This window comes from Caloenas nicobarica, chromosome 10 (assembly GCF_036013445.1).
Source record: "Caloenas nicobarica isolate bCalNic1 chromosome 10, bCalNic1.hap1, whole genome shotgun sequence".
Taxonomy (NCBI): domain Eukaryota; kingdom Metazoa; phylum Chordata; class Aves; order Columbiformes; family Columbidae; genus Caloenas; species Caloenas nicobarica.
In genome coordinates, this window is record NC_088254.1 from 23457281 (window position 1) to 23481887 (window position 24607).

Genomic DNA, 24607 nt, shown 5'->3' on the forward strand with positions numbered 1-24607 from the left:
GCGCCCCCATTGGGTGGACGCGCCGGGAGCGGAAGTGACGGCTGTAGTCCTTCCGTTTCCATGGCAAAGGCGGGCGTCCGCCCCGCCCCTCGCCGCAAGATGGCGGCGCCGCCAGGACGCGGGCAGCGACCGCGGGGTTTAAAGCTGCTTCTAAACGCAAACGGCGGGACCCCCGGCAGGTTTAACGCTTTGCGCGGCCCCGCCGCTCGCAGGAGCTGCGTGAGGGGCCGCTGTCCCCGTGTGACGCCCCCGGGCCGGGCCCTGCAGAGCACACGCCACACACCGCACCGGCACCACGCTTCTTTATTCAGTCAGTGGCGGATTTTAGCGTGAAATAACACAAGTGCCCTGCCCGACACCCAGCCTCCTCCCACCATCAGGCGTTTATCGGCTATTAGCAATATGCTCCTTGCTTTCTTCAGTAATTCATAAAAGAAAAGCATCCCTTCTCTCTTTGCATTAAAATACCCTGATTTTTAATACAAAAAAATACTAAAAACATTTAGTGAAAATAGATAAAATGTGCAAATCACAGCACTTTTCTTTCTCTAGAGAAAGAAAAAATCATCTTTGAAGAAAATTAAAAAATAAATCCCTAGAAGTGGCATGTGTTGGCTGGGAAACGGGCACCTGAGGACGGGCTGAGCTTTGTTGGGGCAGCATCTTAAACCAGGGTAACTGCGGCGTTTCCATCGGAGCAGCCCCCGCTGCGGCCGCCCCGCAGAGTGGGGTCCCAGGTGGGCAGATGCAGGTGCTGTGTGGGGAGAGCAGGCGCGGGTGCTGAGCTGTGCAAGCCGAGGGATCTGCCTGCGGGTGCCGACGTCCAGCACTGGTCAGACTGGTGCTTCGGAGAATCACACAGTTCGCGCTGTCTGGATTTTAGCGTTCCAAAATCCATATGCCATCAGTCGCTCCTTTTCCTACACCTGCTTCCCCAGCCTGCGCCCTCCTCTCACACCTGAGGAACCGGGTAAGATGCACAAGCAGCAAGACCACACATATTTTTGCCGCGTTCAATAAGGAAGTACCTAAAAGGAGAAAGAAATGCGTATGAGCGAGTGTTCCCTTCCCCGGCAGAGCCAGCAGGACGGGTACCTGCTATACCTGCTCTCACAGAAATCACTGAACTGTTTTGGAGATCTTTGATCCAACCGTTAACCCAGCTCTGCCAAGTCCACCTCTAAACCACGTCTGTGAGAACCTCATCTGCGTGTCTGCTGAACCCCTCCAGGGACAGTGGCTGCTGTCCCTCCGTACAAGCTCCTTTCTCACGCCAGCCTGAGGATCACGTCCCCGTCACAGAACTGTCACCAGCAGCCAGCCCAGCAACGCTCTTCCCTGTCCCCTTACTGCACAAACTGGCAGAGGGAGCACCTGACTCCCACCAGTTTCACTTGCAGCTGGAAATACTTGCAGAGCCAGAAAAGTGGCTCCTGGCACAACCCGTTCTCTGGCCATGTGACCACGGAAGGGACACGGGCCTTGCCCGGCACCAGAACCAGCAGAACGGGGGCTCCATGCGCTGGGAGTGACAATGACAGGTCTCTGGCTCCAAGGGTCGGCTCTAACCAGGCACCCCAGCACTGGTGTGTAGAGCCGAGTCTCCTTCATTGCTGAGATGGGACCATTTCCCCTCCCCAGAGTATCAAACGGCCCCCAAATTACAGCATGAGAGCATGAGGGAGAGCTGGAGGCCGAGGAGGAGGAGGAGGGTGGAACCACAGGTACAGGGAGCCTGTGGTGGGTGCGGTGGCACCGGGACCTCCTCACCCATCCATGCCCCACAGCGGGCCCCAGGAGTTCTTCACGATCCAGAACGGCGTCCCGTCCTCCTCGCCGTACCCCACAGCCAGGACAGCGTGGTTCACCTTGTCTGGGGTGTGCTCGCACCGCGGGCTGCACGGAAAAGGGAAAAATAACACGGATTTGCTATGTGAAAAAACAGCCTGTAGTTAATCGTGGATTAGCCAGTATTCCTGATTGCGCTGCAGCTGCAAAAAGAACCATGGGATGCTCTGAACTTCAGCTGTGGAGAGCGGGGAGGGAGCCAAGACAAGGAGATGCTGCTCTGCTCTCGCTCAGGAATCACAGGGGACACGGGCCATCGATCTGAGCACCTGCTCCAGCTTTTTGTTCAGAACTAATGTCAACATTGTCACACAAGAATGAGCTACGGTGAAAAAACTGAGCAAAGGAATTTTTCCAATGAAAACCAGAAGCTCTTAGTGCATCCCAGTAACGGCTGGTTCTGCCCCAAAGCTCGGGGCACTGTTCCGCATTGAGCACAGGGAACAGCAAGTTCCTCAGTTAAATATACATTTCCCTGTATTGCCTCTGAATTTCTAGCTTTTAAATTGCACTTGATGATTGCTGCCTGTGATACAAAACAACACACAGTACAAGCACCAGGTTTTAAACATTTTCAAACTGCAGACGAGTAAAAGATCAGTAATCCGCACAACAGGTTTACTCTTCTGTTACCAGTTGCTCTGGCGAGCACAGGCTGACACCACCGGAGCAGCAATTATTCCGTTCACTCCAGCTTTACATCTGCCTTAGACTGTAAACGTACAGAACCTCCCTTGGCGTGTTCCTCCAGCTGGGATCCCGTCACAGAGCGTCCCTCCTGTCCCCGCTGTTGCACCCGGCACCGCCTGGGGCTGCCAGACACTGTGGGATCTCTGTTTGAATGGCAAAGCCACCGGCACTGGCGACGCTGCCTGCGCCTCCCCTGGCCGCTCCCTGGGGCAGATCACTCCTGCTTAGACTCTGAGCTTCATTTTCCCTGCAGTTCTATGTGACTGAGGATTCATTACTCAAGTGTGTTTCTAGTTCTCTCTAGGCAGGCACCGTCCCCCTTTCTTACCCAACAGAAATCTGTCCTGCTCCACTTAGCTTCCACACTCTTTCCAAAATATAATCATCATCCTTTTAAGTAGCTTTTTGCCTTGGCTGTAGAGCTGACACAACACTTGAGACCTTCTCTTGCTAGGTCACTTATGTCTCAAACTAATTTTTCGTCTCTGCTACTTTTCTTGCACGTGCAGCTGCAGTGAGGGATTGGCAGGAGGCGCTGGGGACCTGCCCGCACTGCAGAGCGGCGGTGGCTGAATAACCCACCTGCAATCGTACCAGCGCGGGTGCGGCCACACCGCTCACCCCCTTCCTGAGCTCCAGCCGCCCGAGTCCCACGGAAAACTTAACTGTGGTTTGGGCTTAGCCTAAGCAAACCAGACACGTTCAGCTGCAAGACCTGGGCCGGCCCTGCCATCACCCCCAGTGCAGACAGACAGACAGACGCCAGCCCCGGGCCAGCTCTCCCCAGTGCACAGACTGGCTGAGCTCCTTCCCCACACAGCCTGGGCTGCAGGTTGGGCTGGTTCCCGTCTGCAGGCTCCCTGCTCCCTGCGCCGTGCTCCCACCTCTGGGAAATTGCTGTAGTGACTTGTATATTGCTCAGGTGACTTGTATTTGCTGTTTTCTGTTTAAAAGTAAATGCAAGAATGCAGCCTACTGTCCCTGTGTCCAGTTCTAGCCCTCGCCTTCTCCTCACCTCGCAGCTACACAAATACTCACTTGGAGTAGACGCCTTTTCTGTAGTGCATGAAGTTACTTGTCACCTCAAAGGCAAAGCTCACTGGGTTGTGCTTTCCCACAGCTTCCACCATCCCGTCCTCGTCATACTGCAGGAAAAGGATCCCGGGATCAGTTATCTCCCCGTTATGCTGGGGCCAGTCAGGATCCCCCCAGCACTCAGAGCACACTGGGGACAGCTGACCCAGCTTTCTGCTCGTACACAAGGAGCCAAGCGCTGCTTGCATTGAAGGACAGGAGCCAAGAGCTCCTCACGGCCTGGAGCTGCGCCCACTGCGGAAAGCAGAGCCCCAGTGCCTGGATTTTGGCTGCAGCGCTTCATCGGTGCCACCTCCAGAAAAGGGAGCTGGGCACAGGAGAGTGTGCATGCCAGCAAAGAGCGAGCGAGCTGCAGCCCTGGACGTTGGGAAACGTGAACCTCAGGGCCATACCTGTGTGATGTTGATAACATCTCTGACAAACGCAATCGCCTTCTCCGGCTGGAACTTGCAGGTGCCGTTCTGCGGGGACAGAAAGAGCCCGTGTTGGAGCCTGTGCTGGGCCCCACTCTGCTGCTGCAGCAACGCGCTGGAGCCGCGCTGGAAATATGGAAATACCTCGGCCCGGTACGGGTACGTGTCCTCCCCCATGAGCCCTCTGTTATACAGTATGTACTCGAAGGCTTGGCTGGGCAGGCCCCTGCAAGACAACATGGCCCAAATGCAGACTAAATAGGATGGTAATGTTCCGGCAGAGCCGTCAACCTCCCCCCACAGTCCTGCAGACCATTCTGCAAACTGGGGAGAAAGAAGAGGACAGTGTGTGTCCCAGACCCTCTAACAGCAGAAACTCCAGCCTGTTCCCGCAGTATCTCCCTGCCTGGCACTCCTGGCTGTGCCGTCGCTGTTTGGCACAGCCAGACGTTCTCAGGGGTGCCTGGTCCCCAGGAGACACCAGCACAGGACCCCGAAGGCTCGAGGCCGCTGAGCCCGCTCAGCACCGGCCGTGCCAGCGCAGCTCCGCAGCCTCCCACGCAGAGTGGTTTTCTGTGACCTCTGCCCGGCCGGCGCTCCTTGCTACACAGCACAGGGGGACAAAGGACCCACATCTCCAGCAAGGAGCTGCTTCCTTCCCCGGCCACCCTCGGAGAGCACAGCTCAGGGAGGGGAGTGTGATCAGGGCGTGCTCGCAAAGAAAGGACTAAGGAGGAGTCATGAGAAAAATAAAAAGCACCGAGATTGGTTTTGCTGAGCCATTTGAGCATTCCTCAGGGACTGCTGCTCTTATAGAAAGCAGAAGACAGCAGAAAGCTTTCCTTTCAGCCTCTCTAGCAATGCCGGCAGGAATTTACCAAAGGGGAAGCAGAAGTTTCTGTGGGTTCCTTCAAGTGCCATGAGATGCGCGTGACCCACGAGCAGAGCAACAGACAGATCTCCCCATACCTTCCCCGAGCATGTTACAGCTGGGCTACATCGCACCCATGACTATGATGTCAGAAGACATTTTGACAAAACAGATATCAGACAAAAAACTAATAAACAAGAGGAACAACAGATGTTCAGAAATGCTGGAGATTTAGCGAAACATTCTAACCGCTAGAGAGGGTGAAATTAAAATAAGCAAACCAAATCCAACCCAAAACTGGTTTCCCTGACACGTCTCAGCCAAGGAAAAACCAAAAACCATTCCAAGATCTGGAAGGACCCTGGTAGTAGATCTTGAGGAAGGCTGTCAGTCATGGAACATAACATGCACTTATTTCTATTCTTTATTACTTTGTATTACTTACCCACTGCAGCCATGGTTGTTAAAAGCCTGGGCACAATCAACTAACTGTTGTTCTGCCTATGGAAAAGATTTTTGAGTCAGTGTACATTGAACACCAGAATAAGTGGCACAAACGCAGCGTGCCTGGCAGGCAGCGCAGGAGCTCTGGTCTCCCCCCGCAGCCACTGTTCACCCACTGCAAACAGGAACCACCCAGCTGAGCGGCACCACGTCCCCAGAGGGGACAAGAAATGTGGATGGAGCAGCAAGGACGCTCCGGCTGCCAGAGCCGTCCCTGCTCACGACAGCTGGGACACCATCCCACCCACGGGAGCACTGGCTGACATCTCTGCCAAAGGTCAAGTTCGTTTTTAACACTCAGCTATTCTCAGTCAGGGAAGTGGCTACTGTCTTTCTGGTTCTCTGAGACTATAAATCCTCGGGGAGTTTAAAAATAAACAGCGTCACAACGTGCTGCTTGCAGCGAGCTGTTCTGCAGCGAGGAGCTGCTGCCAGCTGGCAGCACCAGAGGCGGCTCTACAAACCACGGCAGCACCCGGCAGCGGGGACCCGCCAGCGTGTGGCCCCTGCGCCTCATCCTGCTTGAGGAGGGCACTCGGACCCCAAGAGGGGACGGTGACAGGCACATCCTCAGGCACAGTGAGCTCCCAGCCATGCCAGGAGACAGGACCTGCTGTCAGTGCACAGGAAAGGAAAATCTCTTACCAGGGAGAGGAGCTTTCCTGTTGCAATAGCAATAGCAGACTCCAAACACCCCGTGGTGGAAAAGGTCCAGCAGCTCCCACAAGGGCCCTGCATTAGCAACCAGAGAGGATCTGCTCCATAATGTGCCGTGGTGTCACCAGCCTCCCCAAAACACCGGGGCCGGGCCAGAAGGACATGCCAAGAGCACAGTGCTGTGACTCCCCCCAGCAGCCGGGCTCTGCCTTCTGCTCATCCCCTGCTCCCGCTACCCTTGCCCCAGCCATGGAGGGTCCTGGGGGAACCCACTCCCTGCAGACCCCCAGCCTTGCCCCTCCAGGCCCGCTGCCCTGCCCACAGCGGTCAGCCCCGGCCCGGCCTGCTCGTGCTGCGTCACCAATCACAGACACTCCTCACTTGGTTTTTCACAGGCGTCACGTAATTTCCCTTCTTCCTCCAGTCGATGGAGTCGGGATACGGCCCGGAGCTGCGCAGGAAGTTCCCTTTGGTGGCCGAGCAGTTCTGCAGGCGAGGCAGGAGGGCTGTGGCAGGTCACCGTGCTGGAGGACAGTGCCTCTGGCTGGCTGCCCTCCCCGGGGTGGAGGGAGCGCTGACAGTCACGCTGCCTGGGCAGCCCTGGCCCGGCAGCCCCTGCAGCCGGGGAGAGCTCGGCCAGCCCAGACAGCGCCTGGCCAGCCCGCACCCCGGCAGCGGAGCCCGAGCTGCGCAGGGAGCTCCTGACTCCCCAGAGAGCCGGGGCTGGGCCTGAGGTCTACCCGTAAAAACACAGATCAACCCCGAAAGCTGAAAGCAGAAATGACCATCTGGCCAGAACTAGAGTCAAGACAGAGAGGCGGCTGGAAGCTGGGGGGCAGGGGGTTCATTCGCTCTTACCCAGGCTCTGGCAGGACAGAGCACTGCACTGTCAGAAGGGATTTCAGGTGGCACAGTGAGGGGGTGCAGCACAGCGAGGGGGCGCAGCACAGCGAGGGGCGCAGCACAGCGAGGGGGCGCAGCACAGCGAGGGGGCGCAGCACAGAGATGGGGCGCAGCACAGCGAGGGGTGCAGCACAGCGAGGGGGCGCAGCACAGAGATGGGGCGCAGCACAGAGATGGGGCGCAGCACAGCGAGGGGGCGCAGCACAGCGAGGGGGCGCAGCACAGCGAGGGGGCGCAGCACAGAGATGGGGCGCAGCACAGAGATGGGGTGCAGCACAGCGAGGGGTGCAGCACAGCGAGGGGGCGCAGCACAGAGATGGGGTGCAGCACAGAGATGGGGTGCAGCACAGCGAGGGGGTGCAGCACAGAGATGGGGCGCAGCACAGCGAGGGGGTGTCCCCACATGTGGACACAGAGCCCTCCAGGACTCGGGTGCCCCGTCCTGTCAGGCCCCATCCCACCACCACACGCTCCCTTGCCTTACCTGGGGCTCTCTCCACAGGTACAGTTTTTTAAATTCTGCGAAGGTCAGATCTGAGAACTGGTTCAGACCCACTAGAAGGGGGCAACAGGCACATGTCGCTCACCGCGGCCCGGAGCTCGGGGCTCCCGGGGCCGGGGAAGCGGCTCGTACTCTGGAAGCTGTGGTTGCCCGCGTTGTGCTCCTCGATCTGCCTCTTGTTGCCGAGGAAGATGCGCAGCCGCCGGGGATACTCGTCCGGGCCGTAGCGCCGGTTGTTCTGCGGGGCACAGCGCGTCAGCCGACGGCTCCGAGCCCGGCCCGGCCCTGCCCAGCGCGGCGCTTTACCTGTAGCATCCAGGCCTTGAACTGCAGCTCCTCTGCGGGAGAGAGCGGGAGGCGTCAGCGGCTCCCCCGGCGCTGCTCGGCCCGGCCGCGGGCCGCAGCCCGGAGAGCGCCCGGGGCGCCGAGCAGAGCCGGGCCGGGCCGCGCCCGCCCCTCCCGCCGCCCCGTTACCTTCGGCCGAGGGCGCCCCGGCGGCAGCGGGCGCCAGGAGCGCGGACACCGCCAGCAGCAGCGACCAGGCCATGGCCGAACCGAGCCGAACGCAGCCGAACTCCGCCGAGTCGAACCGAACGCAGCCGAACCGAACCCGCCGGGCCGAGCGCAGCCGAGTTGACCCGAACGCCGCCGGCGGGGCCGGGGGCGGGGCCGGGGGCGGGGCGTCCCCTCCCTGCGGGGCGGGGCGGTGGTGCCCGCGCGTCCGGCCTTGCCCCGCCCATAAAAACCTCACAAGCCCCGGTTCACCCTGAGATAGAATAGATTTATTAGCAAGAGGTAATCAGGAAACATATACTTTTACAAAAAAATGGAAATTTTTTTTTTCCAAACAAGCTGTAATTTGAAATAGTTTTAGGGCTTGAAAGAGAATTCTCATACCACGAGGTATTGCTTACAGCAAAAGTGTTCCGGTTGTCAGAGTGGAGCATGCCTGCCACTGTCAAGTTAAACTGTGTTTATATACTGTACAATGTAAAAAATACATGGTAATATTCACAGAATAAGCACTACATTACTATACTCCTGCTAGCAGGTGGTTAGACAGGATTACAGTATATGTAATAAAAACACTCGGTCATCTTGGTCTAATTCTACATCATGTTACTCAGAGTGGTCACAAGGTATACGGATCTATAGCATATCAACAGAAGCTGGGCATGAGCCGTACGCAGCAGGAGTCACGGGGACGGTTCCATCTTCCCGACGCGGGAGGGAGGGGGACAGCGGCCGAGGGGCCCCCGGCGCGGGGGCACGGAGAGAGGGCGGCTTCGCGCGGGGGGAGACTCCAGCGTGTTCTGTCCCCCGCCCTCCAGAGCGTGCCCAGGGACGTCGCTGGGCAAGAGCCGCCCCGCGCTGCCCGACCCCCCGGAACGGGGTCACCCGCCCGGCCGCCACCTCCTCCAGGAGAACAAGTGACAAGAAAAACGTCATCGAAAAGAAACCGGGACTCCAGCAAAGTGTCAATGCGTGAAACCTTAAACGATGCAGGAAATCCTACGCAAGGGCTACTGCGGCCGAAGAACGAGGGGGACGGTTGGCTTGGAGAAGCACAGACGTGGAGGTCACTCCAGGGCGCCCAACAGAAACAAGGAGATATCTATATACAGTATGGTATAGCGGGTGCGACCGCAGCCGCCGGGCACCGCGCGGCCTCAGGAAGGCAGTTTGGGCTCTATTCGCAGAGAAGCTTCGTAAAGGGTTTCTTCGTCCATCACAAAGGACTGGTCCAGCAGGTACTGCGTCACCTGGGGAAGGAGAGCCGAGCTGTTAGCAGAGACAACTCACCTCTGCCACAGCCGCCCATAAATGCTGGAACTGGGAGCTGACAGAGGCCGGAGCAGTGAACAAGCGGCAGAGCAGCACCCGCAGCGCCTGCCAACCCACCAGGCCCTGCACCTGCATCTCAACCCCGGGCTGCAAAGTCCTGCCTAGTCCTCAGCTGCTCCTCTGCTTTTCTTGCTCAGTTTTCCTCCCTGGCACCGGCCACGCTCCTGGGGATGGGCAGCAAAGGGCAAGGGAGCGCAGGGCACGAGGGCAGCGGTCCCAGGAGCCACCGACACTTGTCACTCCTTCCCATGGAAGGGCCCCGGGAGTGGGGAAAGGTGCAGCTTCTCCTTTCACGCGCAGGTAAAACTGGGTTCGAGCCCTGGAGCTGCAGGGAGCTCCGCGGCAGGACGCCGGCTCTCGCTGCACACAGGTCTCTGCCTCGGCCCACGTCTGTCCAGAAGCGGCTCAGGCAGGGACGGCTCCGTCCCCGGTGCCCACCCGCTCCCCCGTGCTGCTCCCTTCCCCGAGCTGCCCCACCGCGGCCACACGCCAGCCCCAGCTCGGCAGGACCGTGCTGGCCCGTGCCCACGATCGCGGGGGATGTGGAAAGACCCAGAGTGAAAGGAGGGTCCTGTGCGCTGGGGAGAACCGGCAGCAGAGCTGGGGACAGGCAGGCACAGCGCTGACGTGTTCTGGCCAAGGCTGGGACAGCGAGAAGCCGCGTCCTTTTGCTCTGCCAGCAATGCTGGGCAGGCGAGGGGCTCTTTACAGTTTGTGTGGCACGAGAAGCACCAGAGCAGGGAGGTCACTACCTGACTCCTGTGCCTGTTCCCCTCTGTCACGAGATCTCCCACCTGCACTGGCTCTGCTAGCATTTTCTGTCCTAAATTTCTGACAGAAGCATCAGATCTTCCCCAAGGGAGCTGCCAGGAATCCAAGGCTGCTTAGATCCTGCAACTGGAGTGGGAGCGGAGGAGACGGAGTGCGTGGCGCTGGGTACAAAGCCGTACCTTGGGCTGGTGCTCAATCTTGTAGGCGGTTTGCTGGAACTGGCGGATCTCCCTTATGATGTGGGAAATCTGTCCGAGAGAAACCACAGAAGCTGTTCGCAGCGCAGCCATCGTCACCAGCACCACGGCCCGGTACCCAGGAGGGCGACGGGCAGCGGTGGAGCTCACTCCATCCCCACCTCCCACCACAGCACCGCGCCAAGGGTTTTTTTGTTCCTTCCAGACACATCCCTCGCCAGAGGCAGCCCCGGCTGGTACCCGCGTGCAGGGGCGTGTGTGGCTGGGGCCGGGCAGGTGGTGGGCTGCAGGGGCTGCACGGGGGGCACAGACCCGGCCAGCACAGCAGCACTGAGCCGCATCGCCCTGAGTCGGCCCCCGCACACCCGCAGCGGGGCTGGGACACTCACCATCCGCATCTTGGAGAAGTTCACCAGCCCGTCCTCGGTGTAATTCGGGGTCCCCTCCTCGATGAAGGCCAGGTCCGTCAGGTACATTCCCAGGTAGGGGACGCACGGAGGGTCACAACTTTGGGAGCAAACCAGAAACAAAAAAAGAAAACTGCCTTACTCAGTGGCTTTGGAGCTGGGAGGAGGGTGGGACTGCACAGCGATGCACCAGCCCGTGGGGATGCACCAGCTCCAGGGCAGCTCAGCGCCCCACTCCCTGCAGCCACCTCCTGCCGCACCCACAGCACCAGTGCTGCCACAAAGGTCCAGCTGGCTGGAGTGACATGCACCGGCTGGCAGGAAACCCTAGCTAAATATTATACACTTGGGGGTTTAAACTATGAGTCTGTAAGGAGAATGAAAAAACAACAAGGCTTCTTGGTGCCTGGCAATGGTTTCCCCCTTTGCAACCCCTTTTATTCACTTCACTCTGCTGCTCAAAGGAGCAGCTCATTACTCGGGGTCGCTTTGCAAACTGCTGCCCTGTGTTGCTGCCCAACACACCCCTTGGTGCGGGCTCTGCAATGAGCTGCTGAGCAAATCCCCAACCCGAGCAGGGCAGTGAGGTGGGACTGGTGTCCCTGTCACCGCGGGCCCCGGCTGGCTGTCACCCCCGCAGCAGCCGCGGGAGCAGAACCCGTTCACTCACTTTTTCAGTGCCTCCCTCAAGTTCTTGAACCTGCCCTCCGACGACACCAGCTTCTGCAGCTTATCGATCAGCGCCTTTGTCTGCAAGAAACGCAACGTGTTGCCTGGATAAAGCCCCGGGGGAACCCCCAGCCCTGCGGCCAGGGAGTGACACCTGCAGTGCCACGGGGTGACACCTGCAGTGCCACGGGGTGACCCCGTCCCGCTCTGCTGCACTGACCACCGCAGCCGTCACCCCTGCGGCTGCTCGACACCTCTGCGGGTGCAAATCCTGCCCCGGCCGTTACAGCGGCGCCTGGTGCCGGCCAGGGGAGCTGAGCAGGCGTTTGGGAGCAGAATTCCTCCAGCGCATAACAAAGGCTATGCGCTTGTTTCTGTTCCCTGCCTCCCACCTTCACCAGTGCCTGCTTCAATCTGCAGATCTGTCACTTTGCAGGAAAAGAGATGGTGTTGCCAGTTCCGAGGAGCCCACACAGCGGCTCTGGGCTGTGCCAGGCTCTGCATCGTGCAGGCACCAGCACAAGGATTCATTTTGCTCATCCATAACTGGTCTGAGAAGCCCAGAAAGCCAGTTCACAGATGTGTCTGTGTGTGTACCCAGATACAATGACCCTTCAGAGGTTTCTTTAACCGCATGTCTGAGCTGCAGGATGAACAAATCCGACAGCATCACAGGGGCTGAGCTGCTGGGCACATCACCTCTCCCCTGGGAAAGCCCTACAAGAACCTTCCTCCATCTCCTAACTGCGTTGGTCAATGCACGTGTCTCCTGCCATCCCAACACCATGCACGTGTCTCCTGCCATCCCAACACATGGCACGTGTCTCCTGCCATCCCAACACCGTCACACTGACCCCAGCAAACCCCCCAGGGCGGCTCAGCCCCACGCCCCCACCTGCTTGGAGACCTTGAGCCAGGTTTTCTTGAGGCGGAAGATGGCACTGCGGTTGAGGGAGGAGGTGACCTCCAGCACCGCGTTGTAGTTGTGCAGGCACCGGCAGATGTCGGCCACCGCCACCCACTTCTCGATGGCGCTCACCCGCGCGTTGATCTCCTCGTTCCGCAGGATCTCCGACGCGATCAGGTTACTGACCTTTGGGGAGACACCGGGCGCCCCGCGCGTCAGGGGGATGTGGACACAGCTCCTCACCCTCCACATTACTGCGTGTTTTCAAATTATTTCCATTCGCTGCAGGAGCCCCAGAAAGAGCAACTGCCATTGCTCAAGGCTGGGTGTCAGAAGATGGACCAGACTGTTCAGTGGTGCCCAACACCAGGGTGAAGGGCAACGGGCACAGACTGAAACACAGGAGGGTCCATCTGAACACGAGGAGAAACTTCTTTGCTGGGAGGTGCCAGAGCCTGGACCAGGCTGCCCAGAGCGGGTGTGGAGTGTCCTCCTACGGAGACATTCAAACCCGCCTGGACCGACCTGTGTGATCTGCTCTGGCGACCCTGCGTTAGCAGGGGTAGGGCTGGGGGATCTACAGAGGCCCTGCAACCCCACCAGCCTGGGGTGCTGTGATCCTGTAACTGCACCAGATGCTCCACCTGCACCAGGTCCCCAGGGCACGTCCATGGAGCACGGCTGGGGGCAGATAATGCTCGTCCCTCCCAGTCGCAGGCGGCGGCACTGCCTCTGCCTGTCCCCCCGTGGCCACACTTACGTCATTAAAGTGTTTCGTGTTCTTCATGATGTAAGGAGTCCTCTCGTTCTTCTCAAGCTTCATCCAGCCTTGCCCAAAGAACTCTCTGCAAATGACAACGTGCAGGTCAACATTTGCTTCCTGTTTTCCTGGGATGCCCCAGCAGGTGGGAAGGGTTTGCAGCCCTGGGTTTAGCCTGAGCCGGGCTGGGGGGGGAAAACGGGCGACCAGAGTCCAGGGTGACCAGAACAGCCCTTCCTCACTCGTGGGGATCACTCACTCATACGGGATCTTCTTGAAGACCAGGTGATCCAGCAGCGTCAGCTGTTCTGCTATTTCCAGCGCCGAGTGGTTTTCAAAAGGTTCTGCTTTGACACCCTCAGCCTGAGCAACAAAGGCAACGACGAGGCTCGTGGGTTAAGAGCGCAGTGAGAACATCTGCGTTTCTCTCACATAAAATCAAAGCCCAAGTCGGGCTCCCAAGCCAAAGTTTTTCCCCATTGCAGCTGGCACATGCAATGCTGTGCTGCTCTGACAGTCCAGAGGAACCACGTCGCACCAGAGCCGACACGTGCCGGCTTCCACAGCCCTGCCAACACGAGGGCTTGAGTTGTGTTATCGTGATGTGTTATCATCTGAGCTATGGAACGCATGCCGGCACACTTGCTTCTGCAGCTGCTGCCTTTTTGTTCTATGCCTGTTTAATTATTATAACAAAGCACCGGGGAACCCAGCTGGAGCAGTTCCGCCGAGCTGCCGCCTCGGCCCGGCCACCCCTGCCCGCAGCTCAGCCAGCGCCACCGGCACCCTCTGCAAAGCGGGTTTGGGGAAGCAGACAGGCCCAGGCACCCATGGGTGAGCCAGCCCTGGGAACCCCCCCACCAGCACCAGTTACCCGCAGCTGCAAAATCCCCTCCTGGCCGCAGGAAGGGGTTGCGAAAGGGCTCCCGGGAGCAAACACCAGCTGGGCTTGCAGGAGAGGCTGCGGAGGGGGTGCACAGGGAGGGGGTGCAGGCAGCAGGAGGGTGGGTGCACACCAGGGGATGCAGGCAGGGTGGGTGCACACCAGGGGGTGCAGGCAGGGTGGGTGCACACCAGGGGGTGCAGGCAGGGTGGGTGCACACCAGGGGGTGCAGGCAGGGTGGGTGCACACTGGATGGCAGCGGCAGCAGTGGCACTCAGCAGCACCTGGGTCATGCAGGAGGGCTCCAAGCACCCTGGGGACACCCGGCCGGGAGTGCAGCACAACACACACCCCCAGTGCATGAGGAGGGGGCTGGGAGACCCCCACTCCCCACCACCCCAATGTACACCCCAAACCCCAGGGCTCCCTTGTGTCCCCTCTGCGCCTCTGCCCACAGGTCGCTGCTGCTCGGCTGCTCCACCGCGGGACAGACTGAAACCCTCGGGTTTGTTTGTTGTCTCTTCTCCAGGGGAAGTTTCCAGCTCCCGCAGTTACACAACAACTTAAAACCCACATGGGGCCCCAGCCACTCCAGTGTGTGCCAGGGGACAGAGCTGCTGTTGTTCCAGGTGCACCAGCCCAATCTGAAGTGGCTCTTGGGTTTTCCTGGGAGCAGACTTTGAGTTTTTTTAATGCAGGGAGGTGGCAAACACACCGCAGCCACGCCAATGGTTTTAAATCCATCGCACGTTCCCAGGGCTGTGCTCCAGGGAAGCAGCACCAACACCAGCTGGGCCAGCGCCATCACTTGGAACCAGCGTGTGACAGCTCTGGCGCAGGGCTGGGGACACAAAAGACACAGTGGGGACCGCAGGGTTTTCCTGGCCCCTCAGGCAGCAGCAGGCACGTCTCTGTTCCCGCTCCAGCCGTCCTGCTGACAGTGCAGGAGGACTAAGCAGACGGTGGGCTGGTTAGTGTTGCCCCTGCCCGTAACAGATGTGGCTGTGCTCACTGCTGGCCCTGGCCCCATTTTACACTGGGGGTGGTGAGAGCCTGGCCCAGGGTGCCCAGAGAGGTGGTGGCTGAACCATCCCTGGAGACATCCCAGGCCAGGCTGGACGGGGCTCTGAGCAACCTGAGCTGGTGCAGATGTCCCTGCTCATGGCAGGGGGGGCGCTGGGGGAGCTGAGCTTCAACCCAAACCATCTCTGATTCTACAGTCCTCTGGAACCTTCCCCTGCTGTGCAGCCGCACACCGGACACTGGGCTCGGAGAACCGCTCCCCACCGCACCGGGGGGAACCCGGCGCGGATCTTCGATCCCATACCACCGTGCTGAGCTACCAGGCACCGTGCTGACGGGGAAGGGTATTTACCATCTGTACAACCTCCTCCAGGGTTATCTGATTGTCTCCTGGATCCTCCTGCGTCAATGTCCTGCAGCAGGAAAAGAGCGTTACTGAAGCTGGGAAAGCCCCAGACCCGCCGGCTGCCACACAGCTCAGTGGGTTTGCACTGAATTAACTCTCAGTGGGTGTAAGAATGTTTCTAAGTCACATTTCCTGTTTTAAAGAGGAAAAACCCCTTAACAGAGGTCACAGCCAGCCCCACACGTGGGGACAAGGGTGGGGGTCACACCTCGCCCGTGGCCCCAATCGGGTCCCGATGTGCCAGGGGGACGGATGCACCCCACAGTGCCCGTCCTCCTCCTCGGCTGCCCTGGCCCCGGCCACAGCCCGTCCTTGACACCTCGTGCCGGCTCTCGTCCCCAGTGAGAGCGAGACGTGGCCGCTGAGAGCCCGGCCCAGCGCTGGGAACAGCAGCTCCCCCGGCCCCGCACCTGATGATGTTGGCGGCCGCCTTCCTCTCCTGCGTCAGCAGCTCGGGGTCGTGGATCACCTCCTCCAGAAAGCCAATCACCCGAAACTTCAGCTCCTCATTGCTTTCAAAGTCCTGCCCAAGCAGCACGGTCACAGTGTTAATGCTCTATAATTTAAATTAACGCTGACTCCCAGCAGCTCTGCTCCCTGCCGTCCAACCCGGCCGAGACCGACAGCCCCGCAGTGCCAGAGCAGGCAGCTGCTTGGTGGGGGCAGGGGCTGCCTCTGCCCCCCAAATCCCGGCACACGGGGACCGGCCAGGAAGGCTCCAGGCTCCTTCTGCACAGCTGCACTGGCAGCGCTTGGCGTGGGGGCTTCCCAGTGACAACCAGTACAGCACCGCTCCCAGTGCCCCCAGCAACCGAGAGGGACAGGGACAGCAAGGACAGCCACACGGTTTCCTAACCCCGACCCCAGCCCCAAACCCCCTCACAGGCACCAAACCCAGCTGCTCCCCTTCCCCCAACCCCGCGGGGGTGACTGTGGGTCCCACCTCTCCCCTTCACACACCGAACGTGCGAACACAGCAGCCCAACGCCTGCCCCCCCGCCCCATGGGCTTCCCGCTCCCCTGCTTCGTGGTTTCATCTCCTCCTTATGTCTACTCAGTCACTTAATTAAAAAAGAAGTGCCAAATTGTCTTTCCAGGTGGAGCCTCGTTGAGCCACCCAGCGCGCAGCGGAATTCACACCGGCGGGGAGGGAGGAACCCCCCGCCACCCACCTGCGAGTGTTTGGAGACCCAGTGCCGCAGCACGTTGAGGACGCGGTTGGTGGCCGCTCTGCGGATCACAAACTCCTTGTCTCCGTTCCGCTGGTCCGTCGGGAAGCCTGAAACTGTGGGGAGCCCTTAGCGCAGCACGGCCCTGGCGGGAGCCGCTCCCGGGGGTTTCGGGGCGCCTGGCAGGAGCAGCCCCGTATCCCCAGAGTCCCCACGCTGCCTCTATCGCCAGCGCCGGGAGCTCTGTGTCACCGAGGTGCTCGCCCACGGGGGCGAAGGTTCGGCTGCAGCCCGCGCGGTGCTCGGGCAGCCCCGGGACCCCGGGACACGGCCCCGAGCAGGCGCGGGGCGGGGGGCGCCCTGCCCCTCTCCCAGCCAGGGGCCTCCTGGAGGGGAACCCACCCACAGACGGTGGGAATGGGCACCCCAAAATGCAACCCCGCTCCCCCGGCAGCCAGGACAGGTACCTGCGCTGGCCAGGGACATCCTGCGGTACTTCTCCTTGGTGGGGGTCCCCTCGTTGGCCCCCGCCGTGGCGATGGCGAAGGCGGAGGCAGCAGACAGGGCGCTGCGGGTGCTGTCGAGCTCCCGGCACGACGTCATGACCACACCGTTGTTGTAAGAAAACAGCGAGAAGTCTGAGGGGAGAAGAAAGGCAATGGCCCTGGGGCGGCTGCTGCGGCCCGGCCGGGTCCCCCCAGCCCCTCGCAGCCCCCACACAGGGGCAGCCCCCGGGTTGGGGACACCGGGAACGGGGCTCAGGTGCAGAGGGACAACGCAGGGCTGATCCACCCCTGAGGCTGGGCCAAGGAGACGGGCAGTGTGACGGCACCGCACCGTGAGAGCTGATCAGCACAGCTCCAGCAGGATCAAACCACCAGGAGCTGCAGGGGAGACTGCAGCAGATCAACCGCTGCTTGGTGCCAGCCCAGGCTCACGTAACTCGCTCCTAATGCACCAGGTCAGCCCCGGAACGGGGAAGCGGTGAGGAGACCCGGTGGGACACGCAGACCAGGTCAGTGACATGAGCCAGACGGTTTGGCATTTTCCTGTCCCCTTGCAGGAAAATAAAGGGTAAAGTCCAGCTCCTTCTCACTTCTGCTTCAGTTTTACGCCTGCACCACCAGCAGCTCTGCGTTGCCAGGGTCACGGGCGCCCTGAGCAGGACAGTCATGGCTCACTTGTTACCTGATGAATTTTTGCACTTGACGGACTTTGGAGTCGTCGGGGATTTTGTTGGGGAGGTTTCAGCTTCTGCTTCATCGCTCTGGTTGGGATCCGTGTCCGACTCTTCCCTGACAGACACGTCGGAGCCTGGGAGGAACAGGGAACCCAGTTTCCATCACCCAGTTACCGTCACCACTGGACACCTGTACGTTGCAGCCACATTTTAACTCTTCTGGATTTTCCTAAGGTGTGAATCATTCCAGCTGGATGCACAGCAATCAAGTACAGGAAAGGTACAGAGTCCTGCAATTACCACAGGAATTTTTGTATTTTTTTTGTGGTTGGGGGCTTTTGGGGTGTTGTTGTTGTTGTTGTTTTGTTCTTACAAGTTCTGCAGCTTTTGGGCAGCACACAGCCTGCAGGAGGCTCCCATGCCATGCACCGCCAGCACGGGGCTGTGCGCAGGGCGGGGGGCACCAGAGGGGGTGGCACAGCCCACAGCGGGGGCAGGACGATGCCGGGGTGCAAACGGGGGGTCCTGGGGTCTCCACTGCCGAATTCAGCTGCGGCAGCGGGTGCCTCATCCCCTGCTGCTTTTGCGCTCGCAGCCGGGGACCTCAGTGCAGGGCACAGAGGGACAATGACCTGTGGCCTTTGTGGTGCTTTACTCACCTGGCTCCAGCTCTTTTCCCCCAATACTCCATGGCTGCCACCACCACTGCTGCCACTGCCATCACTGCTGCCACTGCCACCATTTCCACCACTGCCACTACCACTGCCACCGCCACCACCGCTGCCACCACCACTGCCACCACTGCTGCCGCTGCCACCACTCTCTCCAGCACACAAGGGACAGCTGTGTGCCTGCTCATGGGGCAGGGGCTCCCTGTGCCACCCCTCCCAGCACACAGCTGCTGCAAATCCCCAGGTGCAGTGTCCCTGACCCCCTGCACGTGTCCCTGTGCCCCCTGCAAAGTGCCCACCAAAGCCGCCCCTGCCACGGCCCGGGCCGGACGCCCACCCACCGCGCACCCCCCCGCACTCACTCTGCTTGCTCGGCGCTGACTCCTCCTGCTTTTCTGTGGCCGCTTCTCCTTCATCGGGGATTTTATTGGGGAAGTTGCTGGACACGTACAGTTTGTTGATGTCCAGGGTGGTCTTGCTGAAGGGCGCCATGGAGGAGTACATGCTGGCGTAGCCATTGGAGGAGCAGCTCAGCGCCGCCAGATCCAGCGCCTTTCCGCCGGTGATGATGGGGATGTTGAGGGACAGCTTCCTCCGCCGGCTGGGGGACGAGGACTTGCTGATGGAGAGCGGGGGAGGCGAGGAGAACTTGCGGTTGGCACGGGGGGATTTGGGGGGCTCGCCATAGAGCAGCTTGTTGTTCTGGCTGTTTGCAAACAGGAGCTCCAGGGACCTTGGCGGAGAGATGGGGAAAGGCTGAGCTCGCACCGACTCTGCCGGAGCGGCTGGGGAGATCCCCGCCGGCAGCTCCAGCGGCGCTGGGTCTCCGGGGTGTCCCCCGGCACGGCACAGCCGGTGAGAGCCCCATCACCTCGCTGCCACCACTCGGCCCTCCCAGGAGTGGGGACACCGGCATGAGCAGAGCTTGAGCTTATCTGCTTCCCTGATTTCACAGAATCACAGAATCATTTTGGTTGGAAAAGCCCCTCAAGGTCATCGAGTCCAACCATTACCCACCCCTGGCACTGCCCCATGTCCCTGAGAACCTCATCTCCATTTGTCCAACCCCTCCAGGGATGGTGACTCCACCACTGCCCTGGGCAGCCTGTTCCCATGCTGACAACCCATTTGGGGATGTCACAGCTCATGGGGACCAGGTGAAACAGCCCTGGGGTGCCACTGGGGCCAGGCAGGCCCGGGGAGCAGAGGTCTGGCTCAGGACAGAAAAGGGGACAGGGGAGCGATGCCACAGCCCCCCCATCAACCCAAGCGGTCCCTCAGGGCAGGACAGGTCACGAGCACGGGCATCACCACGACACCGCGCGCAGCCTCACCGTGCGGGGATGGCACTGATCGGCTTCTTGTAGATGGTGATGAGCTTGTCAAGGACGACCAGGGCAGTGGTGAAGACGCGGTAGGAGTGCAGGAAGGTGTTCAGAAAGTCAATGCTCAGGAACCGCAGGTCCGTCAGCCTCTCCAGGAGCCGCTCCACGCTGGCATAGCGGATCTGCAGGACCTTGCAGGAATTCATCGTTTTACTGAACCTAATGTCAACATCATCACAATACAAGCTGGCATCAGACCTGCAGAGAAACGAGACATCTGTGGTTCCAGCCTGGAACAAAACCAAGAGCTGCTTTGCACGAGCAGCTTCCCCCCGAGACACGCGGGGCGCAGGGGACACGGCGCAGGGTCCTCAGCAGCGCAGGAGCCTCGTTTGTGCGGGTGTCCCTCCATAAAACACAGGTGAGAACGCTGCCGGGGGGAGGCTTGGAAATCCGTACTCCAGAACGGGTGGGAACACTGCACAGTGTTCAACAGGCAGAGGTTTGTGCAAAAAACATGGAAGGCCTGTCCCTGGGGACACCCATGAGCCGAGACTGTTCCTGTGTGCCACAGCAAGGCTGTGGCAGGGACACCCCATCCTGCCTGGCCCCCTCATGCCACACGTGCAGGGGACGGGCCCTGCACCCAGCACCCCCAGGGACAACAGCCCCCGTGCCCTTCTCCTCCGGGGGTACCACCCCCACTCCTTGACTATTATTATTTTTTCTCTAACCTCTCCTTTCTGAGCTTCCCATCTCCCCAACCCCAGTCCCACACAAAGCTCCTCTCCCAGCTAATGAGTGCTGCTAATCGCCGTGCTGGGAGCAGCACGCCCTGCGCACACGGGGAAGCCGCCGGCTCTCAGCACCACGCAGGCAGGGTTCAGCGGGGGGTGCGCCACGGGGGTCCCGGCATGGCAGCACTCACTTGATCATCTGTGGGACCGTGACCTTGGAGTTCTCCTCGAAGGCATTCATCATGAGTCCGTTGCAGCGGATGTTGTCCACGCACTGCAAGAGACACGGGTGGGAGGTGGGAGACAGCGGCGGTAAGGATGGCCCCACTGCCCACCAGGCTGGGACGTGGCTTAAGAGAGCCTGAGCTCTGGCTTAGCCAGACCAGACACATCCTCGCCAGCTGCATCTGCCACTGCTGATGGGAGACCACAGCTGTGGGTGCACAGCTGGGAAGGGCAAGAGCTTCTGCCGAAAACAGGAGCATTGTGATGGCTCCTGCATCCCTGTTCTGGGGGAGGCATCCGCCAGCGCTGCTCCCCAGCCCAGGCTCGGGCTCTGCTGGCAGCTACAGGAACCGTGGGAGCTGTGAACCCCCACTCAGCCATTAGCGCCCTCATTAACTTCCCCCCGAAGCGGATGCAGGGCTGGGCTGGGGTCCCTGTGCAGGCGGGAGCTGCCACCTCCCCAGGGGGCTCCCCAGGGACTGATGCTCGGCAAGAGGACACAGGCAAGGACACAGTACAACAGGGGTGGCAGAGAGGCAACCCCTATTTAACTAATAATTTTTCCTCTTCCTCCCACCAAGGAAAATATCTTCAAAGTCATTTGCATAAAGCAAACACAGAGTAGGTGTGAATTGTGCCCCGTGTCTGAGCCAGAGGAGAAATCCAAACCACACACATCCATGTCCAGGCAGAGCACCGATGGGACAGACCCTGCCGTGGCACCTTCCTCCTCCTCGTTGAGCTACCAGACACCGAAAAGCTTTTGGCCATGGCTCTGGGTGCTCCGCAGCTCCACGTCACCCTCCGCCTGACCGCGCTGTCCCCGGGTGCCCGGTGCTCGGCGCCCCCCGTGCTGCTCACCGCAGCCACAGCCGAGGGCGGCACCGCAGCCAACACCGAGTGCCCAAAGCCGCAGCCAGCACGGGCGCAGCCGAGCAGGAACCCACGGGGGCTGCTCGTCCCCAGGACTCTGCCCCGACATCCCCCTGCGGGTCCGTCCTACCTGGCTGATGTCGCTGGTCCACGCAGCCTTCTCCTGCCGGGACGAGGCCACCAGGATAACCGTGAAAGATGAGGAATCTTTTGGCTCCACCACAATTTTGAAGTCAAGATGGTCGATGTCTTGCCCTGATGCTTTTGCTTTGGAACAGAAAAACCACACACAGTGATGGTGAAAAGGTTTCCCCGCCCCCCCTCCCCCAGCACAGGTTTTATCCAGGTTTTAAGGAGCCTGTTCCACTTTGTGGGTTGTCTGCGGTGAGGACAGGACAGGTTTGCTGGGCAAAGGCTCCCTGTTTGCAAAATAAAGTCAGTACACCCGAAGCATAGCATGGCATGGCCTCATACTGGGACCCTGCATCATGTGCCAGAGGAACCGGCTCGTGTCAGAAAACTCATCATGAGACAAGAGAAGGAGCCTGGGCTTTGTCACAAGTCATAGGCAAGTGGGCATGGCTGAGGACATCCAGTATCTTTGCCTTTTCCCACTTGCTCACACCGACGGACAGCAGGAATGTCCAGGAGGACACTACACCTGTGACAGGGGACACGGGCAGTGCCGGCCACACCACACCTGTGACAGGGGACACGGGCAGTGCCGGCCACACCACACCTGTGACAGGGGACACGGGCAGTGCTGGCCACGCTGCCGTCGGTCCCCAGGTAAGGACAGGGCAGCTCCTGCAGCCCGGGCCAGCATTGCCTGGGCTGGCAGCAATCTCGTGCCAAGGTCTGGCACTAAGTGCAGCCCCGGCGGGACCCGCGCCCCCAGCACCCCCCCAGCACCCCCGCCGTGGGCTCTGCCCTCCCCGCATGGGGTGACGATGCTGCAGAACCCAGATCACCCGCCCCGCACGGGACGCTCTGCCATGTGGGGGGTGCTGGGACCTCTGCAAAGAGGCTCCTGGAGCAGCTGTCACTTGGCTCCTTGAGAGGGCCCATCGGCTCAGCACCCACCGGGAGATGCACAATCCAACCCCGCACCCACGGGTGGGGCTGAGAGGGCCCCTGCCCATGTCCCGAGGGGGCTCTGCCCGGCGTGGGGCCGTGGGGCACGTACCGTCCTCGTCGGTGCTCTCCTGCTCCTCCACCAGCGTGCAGTCGATGAGGGAGATCACGCCATTCTGTGGGGGAATCGGGGCTCAGCGGCATCATCCTCCCCGGGGCCTGGGGGCTGCCCTGGTCCCCCCACACCACTGCCCACGGCCCCAGGGACGGGGACAGGGACGATGCTCCGAGGTTTTGGCATGGCCATGGCCAGCGCAGCCTCTGCCTCACTGGGAACAGCTCCTGACGGCAGGGATAGTGCGGATCTCCTTGTGGAACCAATCAACTAATTTGTTTATAAATTATTTAATATCAGCTTTAAATTAAATTTTCCAAAAGTCTGTTGTTATAATTATCAACTCTTTGCCACGGACTGTAATTTTTCAAACTGATAATTTAATGCCAGTAACGAGCAATTTCTGTAAGATTCTCGCTTGATTAACTGCGAAACTTCCACCAACAAAAGCGTGAGTCTCAGGAGCGGCCGGAGCAGCCTGTGAGTGTTACGTACAGTCCCAGGCTATAATTTAACTTTCGCACTGAATAGATTGTCAAGGCTCCTGCTGCAAATCAAGAGAACTTCTTTTATCAACAACTTGCAATTTCTCGTCTCTGACTCAGAGCTCCGCACGTCACTGACGAGGTGCCTGGACCACGCGCAATAAACCCCATCGCCCACCTGCCCCAGCCCGGCCCCCCGAGGCTGCGGCCAGGGGAGGGCACGGTGGTCCCCAGACCCCGGTGTCACCGGGACAGCCGGCAGTGCCGGTGTCTGCCCGCTCCGCACACCCGGGAGCAGCCCCAGCCCCAGCACCGCCCCCTGTCCCCGCACCTTGGTGAGATGCAGCTTGCCCCCCGAGCCGCGGGTGCAGATGATGAGGTGCTTGGAGAAGAGGAAGCACTGCCGCTCGCCCTCCTTCCGCAGCGACAGCGAGCCCAGCCGCCCCCGCGGGATCTTCCCCTTCTCTGACATCGGCACCTGGATCAGGGACCCTGCGCAGGGAGAGACCCGGCCCAGTCCCAGCGTCGGCTTCAGCAGTGCTGGGCAGGGTCCCCAGAGTGGGACATCACTGTGTGTCCCGCGCGGGGCAGTGGCCAGCGCGTCCCCAAGTGCCGGGGCTGGGACCAGGAGCCCCCGGCTGTGCGGGTTGTGGGGGGCACAGGCCACAGCCCCCAGCCCACCCTGCCCCGTGGGGTGCTGCTCCAGGACCACGTGTGCCCGGAGGGTCGGGTGCGTCCAGAGATCAGCAATGGCCAAAATGCACATGCTGCTCCATGATGCAATGAAATGCAGGGCTGAGACTGAAAGTGGGGCACTTTGGAGCACAGGAAATTCAGAAACAGGCTATATTTTAAATTTCCCAGCTCAGCAGACCATGCTGTGGAAGGACACAGGGATGGGGGCTGCGGGGCTTTGCGTTAACCATGGAGGGGAGGGACAGTGACACAAACACAGTACCTTGTCTTACAAAAGTCTGACTGGTGTCCAGCAGAATTTCACACCCTTCAATAATCATCCTCTCTATTGCCAGGTTTTTTCGAATGTTTTCAGTCTCACTCACTTCATCGTGCATTATCCTGAAGGAGAGAGAAGAGAAAATTGGAGCTCGGACCAGATTTGCAGGAGTTTTCCCAGCAGATCCCTTTAAACAGACCGGAGCGGCTGCACCAAGGTAAGGTCAAAAGCAAAGCAATATTGAGGGATCACAGCACTACATGTGTCCATATGGACCCGGGAGCTTGGGAATTAACCTACACATCAACCTGGCCGGTACCTCCAGATCTCTAAATATCGAAACACGAGTGCTTCTTGCTCAGAAATCGCTAAATACAGATTTAGGGCAGACAGATCCTCCCCATCATCAGGCCCCTCCGACGTCCCTGCTCCTTGAGGGGTGGGAAA

At 60.0% G+C, this 24607-nt stretch overlaps 2 protein-coding genes across 2 annotated transcripts in view; both read right to left on the reverse strand.

Moving 5' to 3' along the window:
• Positions 1-302: 302 nt before the first annotated feature.
• On the reverse strand, positions 303-8137 carry CTSH (cathepsin H). The gene is made up of 12 exons (XM_065642055.1): positions 7958-8137; positions 7790-7821; positions 7616-7721; positions 7466-7536; positions 6460-6564; positions 6067-6153; positions 5363-5418; positions 4191-4272; positions 4026-4094; positions 3577-3683; positions 1771-1896; positions 303-1028 (listed from the first exon to the last, which is right to left on the reverse strand). The coding sequence occupies exons 1-12, from the start codon at positions 8028-8030 to the stop codon at positions 953-955; spliced, it is 990 nt and encodes a 329-aa protein (XP_065498127.1). The 5' UTR covers positions 8031-8137; the 3' UTR covers positions 303-952.
• A 198-nt stretch (positions 8138-8335) lies between these two features.
• The window catches only part of RASGRF1 (Ras protein specific guanine nucleotide releasing factor 1), a 33778-nt gene continuing 17506 nt past the window's right edge, over positions 8336-24607 (reverse strand). The window contains exons 9-27 of the mRNA XM_065642049.1: positions 24164-24282; positions 23537-23697; positions 22718-22781; positions 21662-21798; positions 20625-20707; positions 19706-19954; positions 18734-19104; positions 17709-17834; positions 16988-17158; positions 16524-16636; positions 15762-15874; positions 15298-15358; positions 13299-13402; positions 13040-13124; positions 12268-12465; positions 11374-11453; positions 10686-10803; positions 10279-10347; positions 8336-9246 (exon numbers count right to left, since the gene is read on the reverse strand). Coding sequence (XP_065498121.1) covers positions 9154-9246; positions 10279-10347; positions 10686-10803; positions 11374-11453; positions 12268-12465; positions 13040-13124; positions 13299-13402; positions 15298-15358; positions 15762-15874; positions 16524-16636; positions 16988-17158; positions 17709-17834; positions 18734-19104; positions 19706-19954; positions 20625-20707; positions 21662-21798; positions 22718-22781; positions 23537-23697; positions 24164-24282 — 2515 coding nt within the window. The 3' untranslated portion in view covers positions 8336-9153. The remainder of the gene's footprint in view (positions 9247-10278; positions 10348-10685; positions 10804-11373; positions 11454-12267; positions 12466-13039; positions 13125-13298; positions 13403-15297; positions 15359-15761; positions 15875-16523; positions 16637-16987; positions 17159-17708; positions 17835-18733; positions 19105-19705; positions 19955-20624; positions 20708-21661; positions 21799-22717; positions 22782-23536; positions 23698-24163; positions 24283-24607) is intronic.